This window comes from Nyctereutes procyonoides, unplaced genomic scaffold (genome assembly GCF_905146905.1).
Source record: "Nyctereutes procyonoides isolate TBG_1078 unplaced genomic scaffold, NYPRO_anot_genome, whole genome shotgun sequence".
Classification (NCBI taxonomy): domain Eukaryota; kingdom Metazoa; phylum Chordata; class Mammalia; order Carnivora; family Canidae; genus Nyctereutes; species Nyctereutes procyonoides.
Genome location: NW_026575146.1, coordinates 80759517 through 80777472, shown reverse-complemented (window position 1 = coordinate 80777472; position 17956 = coordinate 80759517). Strand labels below are relative to the sequence as shown.

The 17956-nt window shown below is 55.2% G+C and overlaps 2 protein-coding genes across 3 annotated transcripts; one reads left to right on the top strand and one right to left on the bottom strand.

Moving 5' to 3' along the window:
- The first annotated feature begins 8136 nt into the window (after positions 1–8136).
- Positions 8137–9985, top strand: CUNH19orf33 (chromosome unknown C19orf33 homolog). Its single transcript, XM_055309408.1, has 4 exons — positions 8137–9329; positions 9448–9542; positions 9630–9704; positions 9816–9985. The coding sequence occupies exons 1-4, from the start codon at positions 9308–9310 to the stop codon at positions 9936–9938; spliced, it is 315 nt and encodes a 104-aa protein (XP_055165383.1). The 5' UTR covers positions 8137–9307; the 3' UTR covers positions 9939–9985.
- A 114-nt stretch (positions 9986–10099) lies between these two features.
- On the bottom strand, positions 10100–17786 carry YIF1B (Yip1 interacting factor homolog B, membrane trafficking protein). 2 transcript variants are annotated; one of them, XM_055309405.1, is made up of 8 exons: positions 17566–17786; positions 13099–13337; positions 12912–13016; positions 12694–12772; positions 12507–12564; positions 11326–11481; positions 11150–11243; positions 10100–10342 (listed from the first exon to the last, which is right to left on the bottom strand). In XM_055309405.1, the coding sequence occupies exons 1-8, from the start codon at positions 17615–17617 to the stop codon at positions 10187–10189; spliced, it is 939 nt and encodes a 312-aa protein (XP_055165380.1). In that variant the 5' UTR covers positions 17618–17786; the 3' UTR covers positions 10100–10186. The 2 variants fall into 2 exon arrangements, with proteins under 2 accessions (XP_055165380.1, XP_055165381.1); XM_055309406.1 differs by having other exon boundaries at positions 17575–17781.
- Between the last annotated feature and the right edge of the window lie 170 nt (positions 17787–17956).

Genomic DNA, 17956 nt, shown 5'->3' with positions numbered 1-17956 from the left:
TATGGGATTGCTGATTTAAACTCTGCCAAAATTAACACACAACACTATGTGAGATGTCCCATTGTAGAAAAAAAACTCATCTTTCAGATCTTTTTGAATGAATATCTTACATTGCAACTGAGTGCCCGTAAATAAATTTTCACCAAACAACACTTAGCCTTACCACCTTCAGGAATCTCTGGCATTTCCTTCTTCTATGTCACGTTTGATAAATTCTAGCCATATCCCACTGAATTGGTTTTTGCTTTGTTGTTTACTTATTTATTTAATTTTTTAAAAAAGATTTATTCATTCATGGGAGACATAGGTAGAGGGAGGAGCAGTTTCCCTGTGGGTAGTCTGACACAGGGCTCAATCCCAGGACCCTGGGATCATGACCTGAGCTGAAGGCAGCCGTTTAACTGACTGAGCCAGCCAGGCACCCCTATTGTTTAAATAATGACCCAGTGTGAACTAATCCATACCTTGAAACACTGCCTTTGAGGGTGCAGGAGGATTGGAGTGAGGATGCATCCTGTCCAGGGGAAGACCGAGAACTTCCTGAGATTGGGGTGGCAAAATGACCAGTCATTTTGGCATCTGTGACTGTCCTCTCTCCCCTCTCCCCGCAGTTCTGCAGTCTTCCTCAGGTCTCCCACCTGCCTCTGCAGTGAAATGGGGACAGGGTACCTCCTGGCTGAATTTGGCCTCCAAGCTTGGCTGCAATTCTGCCTACCTGTGGGTGTTTCCTTCCTGTCTCTAGACTCTGGAAGCCTTCTTTTCTTTCTCCCCATTGTCCAAACATGTAGTCCTGAACATGGAACAGCATTGGGGGAACCCATGGGATCAGCCAGGCAGCCTGGGGCCTCCACTAGCATAGGTGGGGAAGCTGGCAAGGCTTCACCCTTCTTCCTAGAAAACCCCTCAGGCCAGAAAGATCACATTTTGTGTATCGGGGAAGAGACATGCTTCCCAATCCCATAGGGCTTAGAAAACTATTCCAGAGGCAAGTTGGACAAATGTCTCATGTCCGTCCTCCTTTTCAGCCTTCCACATTTATGGGAGACATTGCTCAGGGATTCTGGCCCTCCCTGCCAAGCCTTCTAGGCAATCTGGCAATCTGGCCTCAGAGACGATGGTGAGCAGTTGAAAGCTGCCTGCTATATCCCAGATAGATCAAGACCCAGTTCTGCGAGAGCCTTTGGTCCAGAAAAAGGCACCAGGAAGAGACTCTCCACCCACCATTCCAGGTGTGCAGCAGTGAGCAGATCACTCAGCTCCTTTGAATGTCCCATTTCCTCGCCTGTACTCTGGGTGAGCATGAGGGTTATGTGAGATCATAGGTGCTGGGTCGACCAAGGGAAGTGCTCAGCGAGGGAACCTCCTTCAGGGGGCTGGTGTCCACTTCTGCCTACTTGTCTGTCAGTAGCTGGCAGCTCTCCTTTGTACCCTCATGTGGGACCCTATGTGGGACCTCAGGCCTAGTGATGCCTCTGGCTGAGCAGGGGGCCTTTTTCTACCTACTCAAGAGTTCTTTCTCCATAACTTAATGTGGAAAAAAAAAAGTGGATTTTATTTTCATTTTTAAAGATTTTAAGTCCTCTCTATACCCAGTGTGGGACTTGAACTCACGACCCCAAGATCAAGAGTCACAAGCTTCACTGACTGAGCCAATGAAGTGCCCCTGTGCTGGGATTTTAAAAGAAATGGTTGGGAATCACTTTAATTTTGCAGTAGGAAGATCAAGTGAATTCTCTTAACACCATCAAGGCCATTTGAACTTTAGGTTTTTCATATAGTGTACCTTTGTGTTTCCGGTGCAGAAGTCATGCTGACTCCCTTCTGCCAAAATGTGTCCCACTTGTCTCATGGTTTGGGAGGCCCCGTGGCCTGCTGGCTCCTGGCTGACCGACTGACTGCTTTGGACCTTTGGACCCTGCCTGCCAGTGGTGTCTCATTGTGTGCGATGCTTTTCCAGGCTATGGTGTTGCCATTCATGTCTGGCCAGCCAGCTCCTGCCTCGCCACTGTGGCCCTTAAAACTAAACTGCCTGTTTGGGACTTTCTGAACCATTTATGGGCTAACAGTGGTGCTCCTTTGGAAAGGCTGCCCAACAGTGGGCCAGTAGCCAAGGTATTCAGTGGCTATTTCACAGCCTTTGTCATCCTCAGGCTGCTCATATCATGTAGAGGTGGAGTGGGCTTTTAAAAAGTCAATTCAGGGCAGCCCCGGTGGCGCAGCGGTTTGGTGCCGCCTGCAACCCCGGGGTGTGATCCTGGAGACCTGGGATCGAGTCTCACATCGGGCTCCCTGCATGGAGCCTGCTTCTCCCTCTCCCTCTGCCTGTGTCTCTGCCCCTCTCTCTCTGAGTCTATGAATAAATAAATAAAAATCTTTAAAAAAAAAAAAGTCAATTCAACAAAGACCTGTCATTGTCCCCTCCACACGCTTCAGTAAAGAGTTTGTTCAGGGGACATGCCTGTGCCTAGAAAGGGGTTATTTCTAGGCCATCTCCTGGGTAACGATCAGGTCAAAGGGGTTGGGAGCTACATTAGGCTATTTTGAAAATTTGGGATTCTTTCTTCCTCATTCCTGTGTGATGCATCTTTCTCCCCTCTATTGTCAAGCCCAGGCCCACCTAATTGGTGCACCCTCTGGGTGGCAGGCTGACCGGAAGGGGCCTCAAGGGATTTTGAAGAACCTGCCTGGATTCTTTCTTGGACTGGTACTGGTCCTACATTATGAAGATAGTGATCACTGGGTTGTTGAGTGCCCTGCTTGCCAAGTCTCCCTGCAGTGATCCATATGGTGTCTGTAACTATATGAACATTCACATGTGACCCTCCCAAACAGAAGGTCTGGGTGTGAGTAGGTGATAGAAGAGGTGCAGCTGTACCTGCTGGGATGGGACACCCTCGGGGAAGGAACACTTCAGATCCTGGACAGTAGGAGGTGCCACTAGGGCTCTGTCGTTTAAATCCAGCACTACAACCTGCCAATCCCCTAGTGCCCTGAGCCCTGCACCTGGCAGTGTGGCATGTCAACATGGTCAGTCCCAGACAATTCTGTGCCCGGTGCCATCAGTGGCAGCTCCTCAATGCAGGCCCTACCCTAGACATTTACAAACACATGGACCTGCACAGCCTTGTTCCAGTCTATGATCAAACTTGCACAGCCTTGTTCCAGTCTGTATGATAAAAATCACACTTCTGAGGCCCAAGCAACCCCGGGCTATGCCATAGATGGTGGTTGAGGCTGCAACTATTCAGTGGCACTGCCCATGTGGTGGTCCAAGATCAGCTTGACAAATCCTGAACTGCAGGGCCCTGTGCCCCAGTATTCTATGTGCTTGCAGGTGGAAAAGAATGAGCCACAGTGTCTCCCCATTGGGCATGAGGGTTGCTTTGGTGCCTTGTAATTATTGGTAATGATACCAAAGAGCCACAGGTCAGCCTGAAGTCCCTTGGTGGGTCCTAATGGATTATAGACTAGTCTTAGACTACATCCTGGCTGTCTGCAGGATGCCTGCTCCTACACAGCTGGAAAGCTCCAGGACCCTGGCCGGCAGGTTGGTGTCTTAGCAGGACTCACTGCTCCTTGGAGTCCTGTTCCTGGGTCACTTTAATTAAATGCTGTCTGAGAGGAATTGAATGAATTCGCTCTCAAGCTCTGTTAGATTTATCAGAGTGGCATTCTTGTGTGAAAATTCACCGGGGAGGAAGGAGGGCTGGATTGTTGGCAGAGACAGTCATCCAGGGGGGTCTGTCTCATGCTATCAGGCATCTTGGGTGCACCAAAAATATGTGACCCTGACCACTGCTTACCTCGGCAGTCTCTCAGGGTTGGTTGTATTTTTTTTTTTTTTTTTAAGATTTTATTTACTCATGAGAGACACAGAGGCAGAGACACAGGCAGAGGGAGAAGCAGGCCCCATACAGGGAGCCTGATGAGGGACTCGATCCCGGAACTCCAGGATCACACCTGGGCAGAAGGCAGGTACTAAACCGCTGAGCCACCCAGGGCTGCCCTCAGGGTTGGGTTTGCAGCGAGCACCTAGAGGGATGAGAGTGGCTCCCTGTAGGACAAAGCAGGCTTGCCTGCTTCTTACTATAAAGCGCCAGGTCCCCGGAGCTCCTGTCCTACTCCTGTGATACAACCCATTGCCCCCATGGGGCAGAGGGAACCAACACCTGCTGATGCTTAAGCTGCTGGCTGGGAGTAAGAAAGCTCTGCCTCTGACCCAGGAATCTCGAGGGTCTGCCAGCATTTTGGAAACAGTTACCAGCTAACTTGTTAACTTGCAAATAGAGTGAAATAAAATCCCAGACACAACAGTCAGTTGGGTGGTGGCCAAGTTTGGCTTTCTGTAGCTGGGCTGTCAGCCCCTTAGCATACCCCCAAAGGGGGGCCCATCAAGAAGTTCTGATCATTAGTGTTCCAGAATGCCCAGGGCCAGTGCCACACTTTAGTCTTGGGACAGAGGAAGCTGAGTCCCTATGTACTGTGCACTTAAAGTCATCCATCTCCTGGGATGTGGTTAAGTTCAAAGAAAACGTTTTGGTATAGGGATTATGATGTTTATAGGACCAGGGTGCTCTGTTCAGGTAAACTTCAGGACAGAGATGAAAGTAGGCCTTGCAGCAGTGCTTTTTCCTCATGTGTAGGGGTGCAGGATGCCCGTGGAAGGCTGTGTCCCAGCCACCCACTCCGTGGTCCTACTCCATCTTGGCTTCCCTAGCCACTGAAGTTGGCATCCGGCAATCTCCTCCTAAATTGCAGAGATTAAGTAAAAACTTCAGGGTTGGAGTGACCCTCCAAAGATTGTCTGCTGGTGAAACGTTAGAGAAAGAGAAAGCCAGTCTAGTAGTGAATGGCAGTATTGCAGGCCAGTTGGGAACACAAGTCCCTTCTTCCTACAAAGAAGGCATTGCTTAGGACCAAGTCAATGAGGAAGCAAGCAGAGGAGGGCAGAGGCATTACCAGTCAGGGGCAGGCAAGGCCTGGGGAGGGACAGAAGCTCTTGTCCCTGCGCCTGGTGGCACCTAGATGAGTACTGAACAGCAGGGGGTGTTTTCTGAAGAGCAGAAGGCTGGACATACTCGCCTTAGGCCCTCACACCATCTTCCCATTAAGCATCTGGGTTCACCTTCCCAGCTCTAATCTGGCCTCCATTTTTTTGTTTTTTTAGATTTTATTTATTCACGAGAGAGACACAGAGCGAGAGGAGGGAGCAGGGAGCCCAATGTGGGACTCGATCCCCCGTCTCCAGGATCATGCCCTGGGCCAAAGGCAGCACTGAACCACTGAGCCACCCAGGCTGCCCTCGCCTCCGTTTGTAAGTCTTCTGGGTTAGAACAAGAGAATGGGTATATTCACTGCCCCCAATGGGGAGTAGTGACACACAGGCTCCTGTGTCCATATCCCCTTCTTCCTTTCAGTAAAGAAGTCCCCAGGTTTTCTCTAGGTACACAGCTGCCCAGCAAGGTGCTGTAATTTCCTAGTCTCTTCAGCAGAGGGACGTGCTGCTTCCAGGTGGGGTCCTTAATAGGAACTGGTGTGCCCTCTACTCGCCCTTTCCCTTCCCAAGAATCCAGCTCCCCTGTATGTTCACGGGCAACACCCGGAAAGGATGCAGAGCAACCAGAGTTAGGAGCCCAGGTCCCTGGGTGATTTTATGGGAGAAAAAGTGAAGCTATCTTGTTAATGCTCTTTCTGGCCTAGCAGCAGCCACCTCCTAACTAATACAGAAGTGAATAGAGGGGAATTTGGAGCATCAGGCTGCTCTTCTCCAGACCCCCTCACCCTCTCCACAATCTTAGCAAAGTAGTAAAGAGCTACTTCATCTTGGGTCTGGAAGATCTCCCACTACCGCTCTGCGATCTACTAGCCCAGTGTCCTTGGGCACGAAACCTTCTTTTTGAAGCTCAACTGTCTCATACAGAACATGGGATCCTACTGCCAGCTTCACAAGTAATCATATGAGGTTGTGCTTGTGAATATGAATAATAAAACTAACATTTACTGAGTATCTATTTACCTTGTGCCGGGCAGGCTCCAGACACAACCCTCACCTTATGAGTGGAAGTCTTCCATTTTACAGAGGACAAAACTGAGGTGCAGGGTGGCTGACTTATTTATTCATAGAGCAGTAAGAAGTAGAGGGAGGATTCCAGTGAGCACCTGACCCTCCACAACCCAAACTCTTAGGCACTCTGTGCCTGCTGTAACCTGCCATGACGTTAGCAGAGTGCCTGGTATCAGGTAACCTCACTATTTCACCAGATGTTAGTGAGCACCAAATTCCAAGTCCTGCTGTTCTGGATGCTGAGCAAAAAAAAAAGTCCCTAACCCTCAGGGAATTTGTTTTGCCTGGAAAAACACGTTTTCTCATATCCTGCATCCAGTTGTGCATAAAGCCAGTCATCATTCACCACCTCTTTTCACTCGGAGTAAAGATCGAAGGTCTCCGATGTACAAGCCCCCCGCTCCACCCCCACCATCCCTCTTCATCTCCTATGTCTTCCCCTCCATTCTCACCACCACTCTGAAGCCCTTGTAGTTCATCACTCAGGTACATTCCTGCCTCAGGATCTTTTGCAGTTGCTATTCCCACTGCCTAGAACACTACCTCCCTGTGTTTGCATGGCTTATCTCCTCATCTTCAGATCTTTATTCAAAAAAGACTTGAGTGAAGCTTTCCTTGGCAACTAAAATCCAACCTCTCGGGCAGCCCCAGTGGCTCAGTGGTTTAGCGCCTCCTTCCGCCCAGGGTGTGATCCTGGAGACCCGGATTGAGTCCCTCGTCAGGCTCCCTGCATGGAGCCTGCTTCTCCCTCTGCCTGTGTCTCTCCCTCTCTCTCTCATGAATAAATCTATCCTAAAAAAAATAAAATCCAGCCTCTCCCCAACATACCATGTAGTTATTACCTAGCCCCCTTTCTTGCTCTCTCCTTCGTGCATATTGCTTTTTAAAATACAGCCTTTATTGAGGCATAAGTTACATAAAACTTACCCATTTCTTTTTTTTTTAAATTTTTTTAAATTTTTATTTATTTATGATAGTCACAGAGAGAGAAAGAGAGAGAGGCAGAGACATAGGCAGAGGAAGAAGCAGGCTCCATGCACCGGGAGCCCGACGTGGGATTCGATCCCGGGTCTCCAGTATCGCGCCATGGGCCAAAGGCAGGCGCCAAACCGCTGCGCCACCCAGGGATCCCAAACTTACCCATTTCAAATGTACAGTTCAGGGGTTAATTTTTTTAAAGATTTATTTTCAGAGAGAGTGAGCCTGGGGGGAGAGGGAGAGATAATCTTAAGTAGGCTCTGCCTCAGCAAAGACATGGGGCTTGGTCCCACGACACTGAATTCACAACCTGGGCTGAAACCAGGAGTGGGATGCTTAACCAATTGTGCCATCCAGGCGCCCCCATTTTTTTTTTAAATTTCATTCATTCATTCATTCATTCATTCATTCATTCATGAGAGACACAGAGAAAAGGGCAGAGACACTGGCAGAGCGAGAAGCAGGCTCCATGCAGGGAGCCTGATGTGGGATTTGATCCCAGGACTCCAGGATCATACCCAGGGCCGAAGGCAGGCTCCAAACTGCTGAGCCACGCAGGGATCCCGTGCCCCCAGTTTTTAATAATTTTACCAAGTGGTGCAGTTATCACCATACATCAGTTTTCGGATGTATTTTCATCCTCTACAATTAGTTAATCCCCATTCCCCACGCAGTTCCCAGCAACCCCCCACCTGCTGTCTCACTAACCCTTCTCTGAACACTAAAGGCAAACACTCCTACAGTATGGACTCCTTGGTGTCTGGCTTCGTTCACCTCGCAGAATGTTTTTGAGGCTCATGCACGATGCGGTATATGTCAGTTCACTTCCTTTTTATGGCGGAGTAGTGTCCCGCCACGTAGATATTCACATTTTGTCTCTCCGTTTACCAACTCACCAGACGCCTTAGTTTCCCGTTGTTCTCTAACATTCCGTACAGTTGTTTCCCCCACTAGAGAGCTAATCCCGTGAGGCTGGGATGTTTGCTGGCTTAGTTAACCTTTGTATCCGCAGCACCTGAACCGTCCTGGGCACCTAGTAGGTACTCAACAAACATAAGCTGAAGGAATGGACCATAAAGATAACATTTTATTGTCTTTAAGGGCTAAGCTGGTCATCAAGCAGGGGAAAGAGGTGAAAGCGATAGGCCGAGTGGAGCCAGCACCCAGGGGAGGCCTCTCCCAGGAATGCACTTTGGACCAGAGACCAGAGTACACATGGTCATCATCATCATCCCCAGGCGTCAGCCATGAATGACTCCTGCCTGGACGGCAGCCCAGCTGCTGGTGGCAGAGCTGTGTCACAGAGGGACTCGCGAAGGACACTTAGCCTCACAGCAATGGGAGCAAGTGGCTCGGGGCTCCCCCTCCCCCACAGCCTGCCTGGCCCAGGCCAGCATGGGGAGGGCAGGCGGGGCTCACAGCTACGCCTGCGGCTGAGCACCCTCCAGGGAGAGCCCCAGGGGCCAGAGTCTGGCTGTGGATCCCAGTTCTAGGCATTCACACTACATTTGCCCCCCGCTGTCTTACTTACTTGGTCCCTCAGTTTTCTCATCTGTAAAATAGGGGTAGTAATGATACCTACCTTCTGATTAAAAAACCCCAAACCGTATCTTGCCAGGCATGGTTCTAGAAAATTAATTCATTACGACAACCCCATATGGTACCTGCCGTGTACAGATGAAGAAACGGAGGCACGGAGAGGCCAAGTCTTTCCTGAGCTCACCTCGCTACTAAGTGACACGGTCCTCAAATTCAGGAGGACCAGCTCCTGCTCTTTGCCCCTTCGGGGGTTGTGAAAGTGAGTTACTGCGCCTGCAGCCCTTGGAACAGTGCCTGGCCCGCAGTGAGTACAGTGTCAGCATGATGACGGGACGGGGCGCGGGGCGCGGGGCACAGGGCGGGACCCTCCCTCTCGGTTCTTCCAAAGCAGGCATCAGAGCCTCTTGGGGGAAGCAGGTGACAGCGGCAGCCCTCTCCCAGAAGTCTACAGCTGCCCACACAGTCCCCCCTCCCTTGCCAAGGCTGGGGGGGGGGCGTGGAAACTTAGCCCTTAACTGTCCACCCCCCCACCCCCGTTTCCCACATTAGTTGGGTGGTGCTGGGGAGGGGCTGTGAGTCAGGCTAAGGAATCTGAACAAGGTGGGGTGGGGCTCCCCAGAAGTCCCTGGGCGGGCAGTTCCCACGGCTCCTCCCCACGGCCTGCCCCCTGCCCTCGGGCACTACCCAGGCCCCCGGCGGCCTCCCCACAGACCTCGTCTCACCACCATGGAGTTCGACCTGACCGCAGGTGCGCTCCTGGGGAGACGGGCATCCGAGGCGCAGGGGGCCAGGCTACACCCCAGAAACCTCCAGGGGCGCATCCCGCCCACCGCACCCGCACCAACCCACCCGACTTCTCTCCACAGCCCTGGACTCCAAGAAGCCCCACGGGACAGGCCAGGTGGGAGACCACAAACACAGCGCCCCCAAAGCTCAGGGCGCGTCGGCGGATAAACCGAGGGTAAGTCCCCCTGGGGCGGGGGCGGCTGCCTTGGGGCCGGGGCCGGGGCCGGGGTCCCGGCCTCACCGCCGCGCCTCCAACGGGCAGGGCCACGGCCACCGCAGCTCCTCGGACTCCAGCAGCAGCAGCGGCAGCTCCAGCGACTCCGACCATGAAGGGAAGGTAGGAGCCCCCCGCCCCCCGCCCCCCGCAGGCGCCCGGGGGAGGGCACAGGCCCGGCCCGGCCTCCCCGGCCCAACCCCGCTCTCCTCTCCCGCGCCCGCGGCCCCGCAGCCTCGCGCCGCCGCCCCGGGGCAGCACGGAAGCTCGCCGGGCAAGGCGGAGAAGCCCAAGGTGAAGAAGAAGAAGGAGAAGAAGGAGAAGAAAGGGAAGGCGAAGAAGGAGGCTCCCCGCTGACGGGCCTGGGCGGGTCTCAATAAACCTCTCCTCCCTCTCCTCCGCTCCCCGGTCGCCTCCCGGTCGCCAGGTGGTGCGCGCGCCCCGCCCCGCCCCGCCCCTCCCCGCCGGGCCCGGCCTGCCCCCGCCGGCCGCCCGCGCCGCCAAGGAGACGCCGCCTCGCCGAGCCCGTCACGGTTTATTGTTTCCGGAACCGCGCGTGCGGCGGCGGCCTCGGCACCTCGGGGGGCGGGGGGCGGGGGCCGCCCTCACCGCACCAGGTGGAAGGTGAGCCAGTACATGAGCAGGGGCTGCGCCGCCGCCACGGCCATGGTCAGGTACATGCGCAGCTGGTTCCGCGCCCCGCGCACCGGGACGCCCTCGGCCGCCGCCTCCGCCAGGATCTTCAGCCGCAGCGTCCGGATCTGGGGGGGGGGGGGGGTTCAGCCTGAGTCCTCGGCCGCCGGGCCCAAGTCTCCGCTCGTGGGGAGCCTCGGATCCCCCCACATCTCCTCTAACGGCCGGTGAGGCCTTGCTCGTACCCGAGCCTTGGGGGCACGGGAGGGTGTGGGGTGCGCGCTCCGCGAGCCCTGCCTGAGGGGGGCGGGGCCGGGCCATGGCTGCTGCCACTCGCTGCTGTTGGCGCGATGAGTTTTTCGACATAAGCCAGAAAGGCTTTTTTTTTTTTTTTTTTTTTTTTACTTTTAAACAATGACATCTAGGTCAAAGTTTATCTGAGGGTCAGATTTGGCCAACCAGTTTTCGCCCCCTGCTCCTCACACAGGCTCACACGGCCTCTTCCCAGGGCCCTGAGGTGCATTTATCATCATTCCTCTTTTTTACAAAAGGGGAAACAGTTCTAAAGATTTAAAGAGAGGAAGTGATTTGCTTGGGACCCAGAGAAGCTACTTCCAGGGATACCAAACCCTTTTCATCCTGTCAGAAATTCTGGCAGGAAAGCCCACCATGTCACCACCTAAGAGTGGAGTGAGGGTGAGAGCCCACCCTAACAGCCCAGCTGGCTCCTCTTCCTTCAGACCCCAGACTGGACACCCCCTCTTCCAGGAAGCCCTCCTGACCCCACAGGCTGGGATAGCCACTTTAAGGCTCCTCAGTTGGGCAAGGTGGCTCTTAACTCCTAGGCTGCCATGCTCTGGATGGATGCCTCCAGGGGACCCCAAATCTGAGGGCTTGTGCCCTCAAGCCCCATCCTCCCCTGAGCCCCAGCTCACCATGAACACAAAGATAGACACGCAGCACCACCCCAGCACTACGTAGTAGCCAATCTTCCCAAAGAGCAGGCCCATAAGGACCCCCCCAATCATCCTGAGAAGAGAGGGGAAGGCGGTCTGAGGAAGAGGCCTCGGGGGTGGGGCTGGAGGCGGGGGGAGGAGAAGGAGGTACTCACCCAACGTATTTATAGCCCAAGAAGGCCACCAGGTCAATAGTGGTGAGGTCAGTGTTGACAGTGACCAGGTAGAGACTGAGCAGGATGGCCAGCACCTCCAGTGTCAGCCAGGCCAACGCAGAGCTTGCCTGCAGCCCAAGGAGGTCTGGGGAGAACCTGCCGGCACCAAGCTCTGTCACCCCAACTGCCGGTTCACCCTCCCTGTGTTGGGTGGGGCTGGAGACTCAACAGTGACCAAGATGGATCTGGACCCTGTCCTCGAGGAAATCTCACTCAGGGAAGGCAGGCTCGTCCTCAGTGACAGCCCAGAGATGTCAGGGCTGGGGTGAGGGGAGCACAGGGCAGGGGAGATTCCTAATCCAGTCGGGCGGTGTCAGGGCTACCCAGAGGAGAGACCACCTGAGCTGAAGCCAGAGGACTAAGGAGCTCACTGGGAAGAAGGACCGTGGTCTCTGCCCCTAGTGCCTCAACAATGAATTGACTCCAATGGCCATTGTTTTTCAATGCCACAGAAGAAATGAACTGGGACCTAAGAGTGAGACGTGGGGGTTTGACCCATTTGGGGGGTGGGAAGGCTTCCCTGAGTAAGTGACGCCAGAGTGGAGACATCACAAGTGAGCAGGTGCTCAGCAGGTGGTGCAGGGGAGGAACAGACTCCTGAGCTAAGGGAACTGGGTGTGCAAAGGCCCTGGGGCAGGGGTCAGGCACCACCAGGCCGTCTGGAAGATGGAAAGAGTCCTGGAGTGGCGAGGCAGAGTGAGGAGGAGGGGCAGAGAGCAGCTGCATGGAGGCCGTGCAGTGGGAGACTAAGGAGCCAGGGCTTGATCTGGGGACGGGAGAGCTATGGGCAGCTTCTGAGCAGGGTGGATGTAACCAGGCCCACACCTCAGATAAGATCTTCCTGGCTGCTGTTGGAGTCAGGGTGCAGAGGGTATGTGGGCAAGGCAGCTGGTTAGGAGGCAGTGAGGATGAGCTGCATCTGCGAAGGAGGCCAGAGTGATGGGCTCACATGGGTGGAAAGCGAGGAAAGGGTGACGCTGGCGGTGACACCGAGGGCTCTGTCCTGAGCCCACTGGGAGTACGGTGGGGCTGTTCCGAGACAGGAGATCCAAGAGACCTTCCTGACTGCCCCTCAGCCCCCCAAGCCTCACCCCGCTCTGGCTACTCCAGGCCTCCCTTACCTATCCTGGGTCCCCAGCGCCAGGCCAGCCACCAAGACATAAGTGATGAAAGCCATAGCTGTGGGAGGCAGATACACAGACACTGGTCAGAGGCAGACGGACCATTCTGGGGCACTGGGTGCCTACACCTCTGCCCTAGGCGTGCCCCCCCAAGGGGGAGAAGGGGCAGGGATAGGGAGGGGGAGACCTGGAATGTAGAGGTCAGGAGCGTTGACATCAAAGCGGGGGGCCACGGGAGTGTCCTGCTGGTACTGCACTTCCCAGTCCTGCGGGCAGAGTGAAGGGAGCAAGCAGGACCCCCAGAGCTGAGCCCGCTCCTGGGGCAAACCCTCTCCCCCAACCCTCCACCCCCAGAGGCGTCCCCCCTCCTCGGACTCAGTTCCCCTCGGTGGGGGCAGTGCTGACCTGGTGCAGGTAGGGGAAGAAGAGCAGGCCCAGCTTTTTGCCCACATACATGGTGTCCACGGCAAAGTAATACTTGAGCTTGGTGACGGGGATGAAGCGGTCGATCTGGAGGGAGGCAGAGCCCAAGTCTGAAGCCCTGGCCTCCTGGCCCCCGCCTCCCCCCACCCCACCTGCCCAGCCCACTCACGTTCTTATCCACCAGCTCCTTGCCCTGTGCGGCCAGGCTGCTCCCGTAGGCCATGGCCATGTTGGACACAGGGTCAGCCAGGAAGGCGGCCTGCGGGGACGCGGAGGCTGCAGGGTAGCCCAGGCCGCTGGGAGCCCGCTGGGCCCCGTAGCCCCGGCTCTGGGCCGAACTTGTGTCATCGAAGAGCTGGTGGGGGTCAGCCATGCCCGGCTGGGACACGGGGATCCTCCGCTTCGACGCTACAGGGGAAGAGGGTGGGGAGCTTCGTTCATTCTGTGGGTGCTCTCCTGCCGGCGGTGGTTTGGAGGTTGGATGGGCGCCTAGTCCAGTGTGGGCAGCTCTGTTGGCCTGTCCTCTGTCTGCCCGTCCAAGTACCAACAGCAACGATGCCGTTGACAGCGACTATGTTACTCGGCCTACTGTGCCCGGAATCCTGTCCGCATCTCCCCTGGGGCTCCCCTCACCCGTGTGCTCCAGCCACGTGGGCCTTGATGTTCAGCGCACACACTGGGCGCACTCCCACCTCGGGGCCTCCGCACTGGCTGTTCCTCTGCTCTGGTGCTTTTCCCCACCCCAGCGCCAGCTCTCTCCCGCCCATCTGTGGGGGCTCCCCTACCACCTTGTCTACAACCTCGGCAGCACACCCCACCTCCCCTCCCTGCTTCACATGTATCCAGAGCTCCGCACAAGCTGACAGCCTACCCGTTTTATTTATTTTGTTCAGTGTCTCCCCAGTAAAATGGGAGCCCCCCCACCCCAAGGTGGGGAGCTTTTCACAGCTGAATCCCCAGCTCCTCACACAGGGCTACAGTAGGGTGCCTGATAAAACCCTGAGGAACAACTGGGTGACGGGCACTGAGGCAGGCACTTGATGGGATGAGCACTGGGTGTTATATGTTGGCAAGTTGAATTTATTATTATTATTTTTTTTGCAAATTGAATTTAAATTTAAAAATGTAAAATAAATAAATAAATAAATATATAAATATATATATATATATATATATATATTCTTTAGAGCAAGTAAAAAAACAAAACAAAAACAAAAAAACACACCAAACCAAAACAGAAAACCCCGAGTAGACGGCCATCCTCACGTTGCAAATGTGGCAACCAAGGCTGCGACAGAGGAAATGACCTGTGCACGGGGCCACACCAAGTGAGTGTCGGGGCAGGACTCTAGCCCAGGTTGGCCCCGGGCGATGTTACAATAATTAAACCCCAATGAGCACTTGCCACATCCGGGGCTGTGCCCTAACACTATGGACTAACTCATTTCATCCCCATTTGTGTCAGTGCTATCACGCCCGCCTTCACAGACAGGAATAGCCAGCCCCCGAGGGGCTCAGGCCCTTACCCCCAAGTCATTCGGATAGCATGAAGCAGAGCCAGGTTTCCAGTTTTTAAAAGGTCCTTCTTGGCTTCCAGTGGGGGTGGGGGCAGGAGGAGGGGAGGAGGCAGGAAGCTGCTCCAGTGGTAGCGGAGGGGGGGGACAGAAACAGGGATGGAGGGGTGGGGAGGGGGCTGCTTCTGGACAGATTCTGGAGGTCCGAGGGACAGGACTCGCTGGGGGCATGCTTAGCTGCGGTGGGGTAAGGAAGAGGGAAGAGAAGGGGAACACAGGACGGATTTGAACCCGCACTCTGGCTGCACGGCCCCCTAGCCCTATCCATAAGCAATGTCACCAGATAGTTACTGAGCTCCTCCTGTGTCCCAGGCACCACTGTGGGCACAGGGAATGAGTGAGGGTTACAGTGGGATAGGGGAGAGAGGAATCCCGTCCTCTTTGTCCTGACTCTGTCTGTGCCTCAACTCTCTCTTCTGTGGAACAGTTAGTGGCCCAAGGCCAAGTGACGCTCATAAACTCCTCAGCCCCTGGCCTGACACATAAAACGTGTCCCTGTCCCCTATGGCCAATTACTAGTCCCTTGACTCTTCCTCTCAGTTATTTGCAGCCTGAGAACAGAGCCAGGTGTGCTCAACCCTGAACCAGCAGTACTGGGCGCGGCCCACTTTCCTTTCCCTCTCCCACTTCTGAAAGCTTCGGTGCAAGCCCTTCCTTCCTCCCCGTCACCCCCCCGCTCAGTCCTCGATATTTGGGGTTCTGCTCCCCACTACTGGCCTCCTAAATGCCCCTCTGCACTGCCAGGCCGAAGCCTCTGGCCACTGTCATTTGACTCAAGCAGCATGTGACTCCACCGTCTCAAATGCCAACCTCCAACTGGCCCACCTTCTCCCTTTCCTGAGCCCCACAAACACCTCCGAGCACCCCTGTGTGTTAGGCTCGCCTGCAGGCATGGTGGATACACAATGATCAGAAAGACAAAAACTCCTGTTTTGATGGGGCTGATGGTCTCTGGATGGGTCCCTCTACACCCATGACTTTTTTTTTTTTTTTTGGCTCCCTGACACAGTGTGGCCCAATTTTCCACATTTCTGGCTTCGCCTCTCACTTAGAGCAGTCTCACCCACCCACAGCTTTCACAGCTGCGGCACGCCCTGGGCTGTGGGCTCAGTCTCCAGCCACCACTTCTCTCCTGGCCCCACATCCAGGTCTGGTCAGCTCCCCACGGTCTCCAGCCACCACTTCTCTCCTGGCCCCACATCCAGGTCTGGTCAGCTCCCCACGGTGCACTCTGGCTGCGCCTGGGCCCTCACCCCAGAGTCTAAGCCCCTGACTCCCCTTCTTTCTTCTGTCCAATTGATAGTTCTCACTCACTGTGTCTCAGTGTGTACCCTCCCCCTTCAGACTTTGTGGTCTTGAACCTGACTTAAAGGTCCTCCTCCAGGGGATCCCTGGGTGGCTCAGCGGTTTGGCGCCTGCCTTCGGCCTGGGGTGCAATCCTGGAGTCCCGGGATGGAGGCCTACATCGGGCTCCCTGCATGGAGCCTGATTCTCCCTCTGCCTGTGTCTCTGCCTCTCTGTGTGTGTCTCATGAATAAATAAATAATTAAAAAATAAATAAAAATAAAGGTCCTCCTCCTAAGTAGGCCTGCCCATTCTTGCTCCACCAGCCTTCTCTCCAGTCAGCAGCCAGCATCATCTTCATAAATGCAAAAGGGAACATTTCACGTCCCCTATCCAAGACCAGTACCCCGCCCCGTGCTGAGAATAAAATCCATGTGCCTACAAGGCCCTGCATGACCCCAGCCCCTCCAACCACCCTCGATGGCTACCTCCCTTGGGGTTCACCGAACCCAGTCACACTGGCCTCTTGGGCCCTGGCTCTGCCAAGCGTCTAGCCCACGCAGGCTTTTGAACATGCAGTGCTATCACCCTGGAACATCATTCCGTGATTAACATCTGCCAATATCGCACTGAGGCCTCAGCTCAAGAGTGTCCTCCTCCGAGACCTCCCTCACTCCTCAGTATAAAGCACTAGCCCCACCTTGTTCTTTCTCACAATATCCAGGGGTTCATTTCCCCTCTGAGCACTTAATCACATTTCCTAAGTATATATTCATCTGTCCACTTGTTTACTTGGCACAGACAGGCGTCTCGCCACAAATCCTCTTCTCCAAGCAAATTCCTCATCATTAGAGGAACCTCTCTCCGGAAGCTTCACCGACAGGCCCTGTCTGGGTCACATGCCTAATCTGGGCTACCACAATCCCTCCACCCCGGCCCTGACCCCTCTGCCTGGACTTCCCTCCTCAGCACATCATCGCTCTAGACTTTGCTGTCTTCTGCTCTGTCCGGGTAGCTCCCTGAGGACAGCAACCAGGGCTGTCTGGGCACTGCGGGAGCCCCAGGGTGACCCACCACCAGGCCAGCCAGGCACCTCATTAGTGGCTGAAGGGAGGGGTGAGCACATCAGGCCTCTGAACCTCCATCACACCCTGTATTTTTTCTTTTACAGCCCTAATTACTCCCCAGATTGTCTTGCTGATTTGTTTGTTCCGAGTTTAGTGTCAGTCTCACCACTAAACTCTGACTCCTAAGTTAACGAGGACTAGTGCTGCGCTGCTTACTACCAGGTACCCAAATTCCAGCACGGGGCCTGCCGGCTGCAAGGGCAGCTGAGGCAGGATCCGCTGAATGATTGATTACATGAGATGGAGCACACTGGCCGAGACCAAGAGGAACTTAACGAGCATGGCCCTCTCAGCTCCCGAAGGGCTCTGAACGCCGTCGTAGGGAGCGCGGGCGACAGCCCGAGGCCACCGAAGGGTGGGGAGAAGGCTGATCAGTAACTGCAAATGAATGAAAGCCGCGTTTTCCTGCACATCACACAATATCCTGCCCAAAGTTGTTTTCTTCCAAAGGGATTTCCTAAAGAAAAGAAGAATCGTCCCCAACGCGCCCCCTACCCGGACCTGGCATCCCAGCGCTGTGCGCACCCCGAAGCTCCAGATCCCTGACCCCGTGACCTCCGACCTGCAGCGACCTCGCTAACTGCCGCCGCGGCCCCGCCACGCCCTTGCCCCCCCCACCCCGTTCCCCGATCTCCTCGCCCGGTCACGTACGCCACTTACGCTGCCGGGGCGTCCCCGCCGCCGCCAAGCCTGCCGGGTGCATCCTTCACCGTCGCAGCCACCACGGCCGCCGCCGCCGCCCCAGCCACGGTTCGAAATGTGCCCGCCCGGCTCCCGTAGCCACGGCCCCCGGACGACGGGACAGCCAATGGGAGTCACGATCGCGCGGAGACCACGTCCCTCGCGGAGGCCCGTACGAGTTGCCAATGGGCATTGGGCGGGGACTGGTGGCCGGTGGGGGAAGGCGAGAGTGAGCACTAGAGGGGCAGGAGGGCAGGCCCGAGAACCGGCCCAGGAGCCGGCGATCCTGTGCATCACGGGAAATGTAGGCATGGCCCGATGAGGCCGATGGGAAATGCAGTTCTCGCTGGACAGACGCTCA

What these genes read in the sequence shown, in the direction of transcription:
- CUNH19orf33 (XM_055309408.1), top strand. Translation starts at nt 9,308, where the DNA reads ATGGAGTTCGACCTGACCGCAG. An exon ending in GGAGTTCGACCTGACCGCAG is followed by an intron (nt 9,330 to 9,447) that starts GTGCGCTCCTGG and finishes TTCTCTCCACAG; the next exon opens with CCCTGGACTCCAAGAAGCCC. An exon ending in CGTCGGCGGATAAACCGAGG is followed by an intron (nt 9,543 to 9,629) that starts GTAAGTCCCCCT and finishes TCCAACGGGCAG; the next exon opens with GGCCACGGCCACCGCAGCTC.
- YIF1B (XM_055309405.1), bottom strand. Translation starts at nt 17,617, where the DNA reads ATGCACCCGGCAGGCTTGGCGGCGGCGGGGACGCCCCGGCAGCGTAAG. An exon ending in AGGAGCTGGTGGATAAGAAC is followed by an intron (nt 13,017 to 13,098) that starts GTGAGTGGGCTG and finishes GCCTCCCTCCAG; the next exon opens with ATCGACCGCTTCATCCCCGT. An exon ending in TGTCTATCTTTGTGTTCATG is followed by an intron (nt 10,343 to 11,149) that starts GTGAGCTGGGGC and finishes CCCCCCCCCCAG; the next exon opens with ATCCGGACGCTGCGGCTGAA.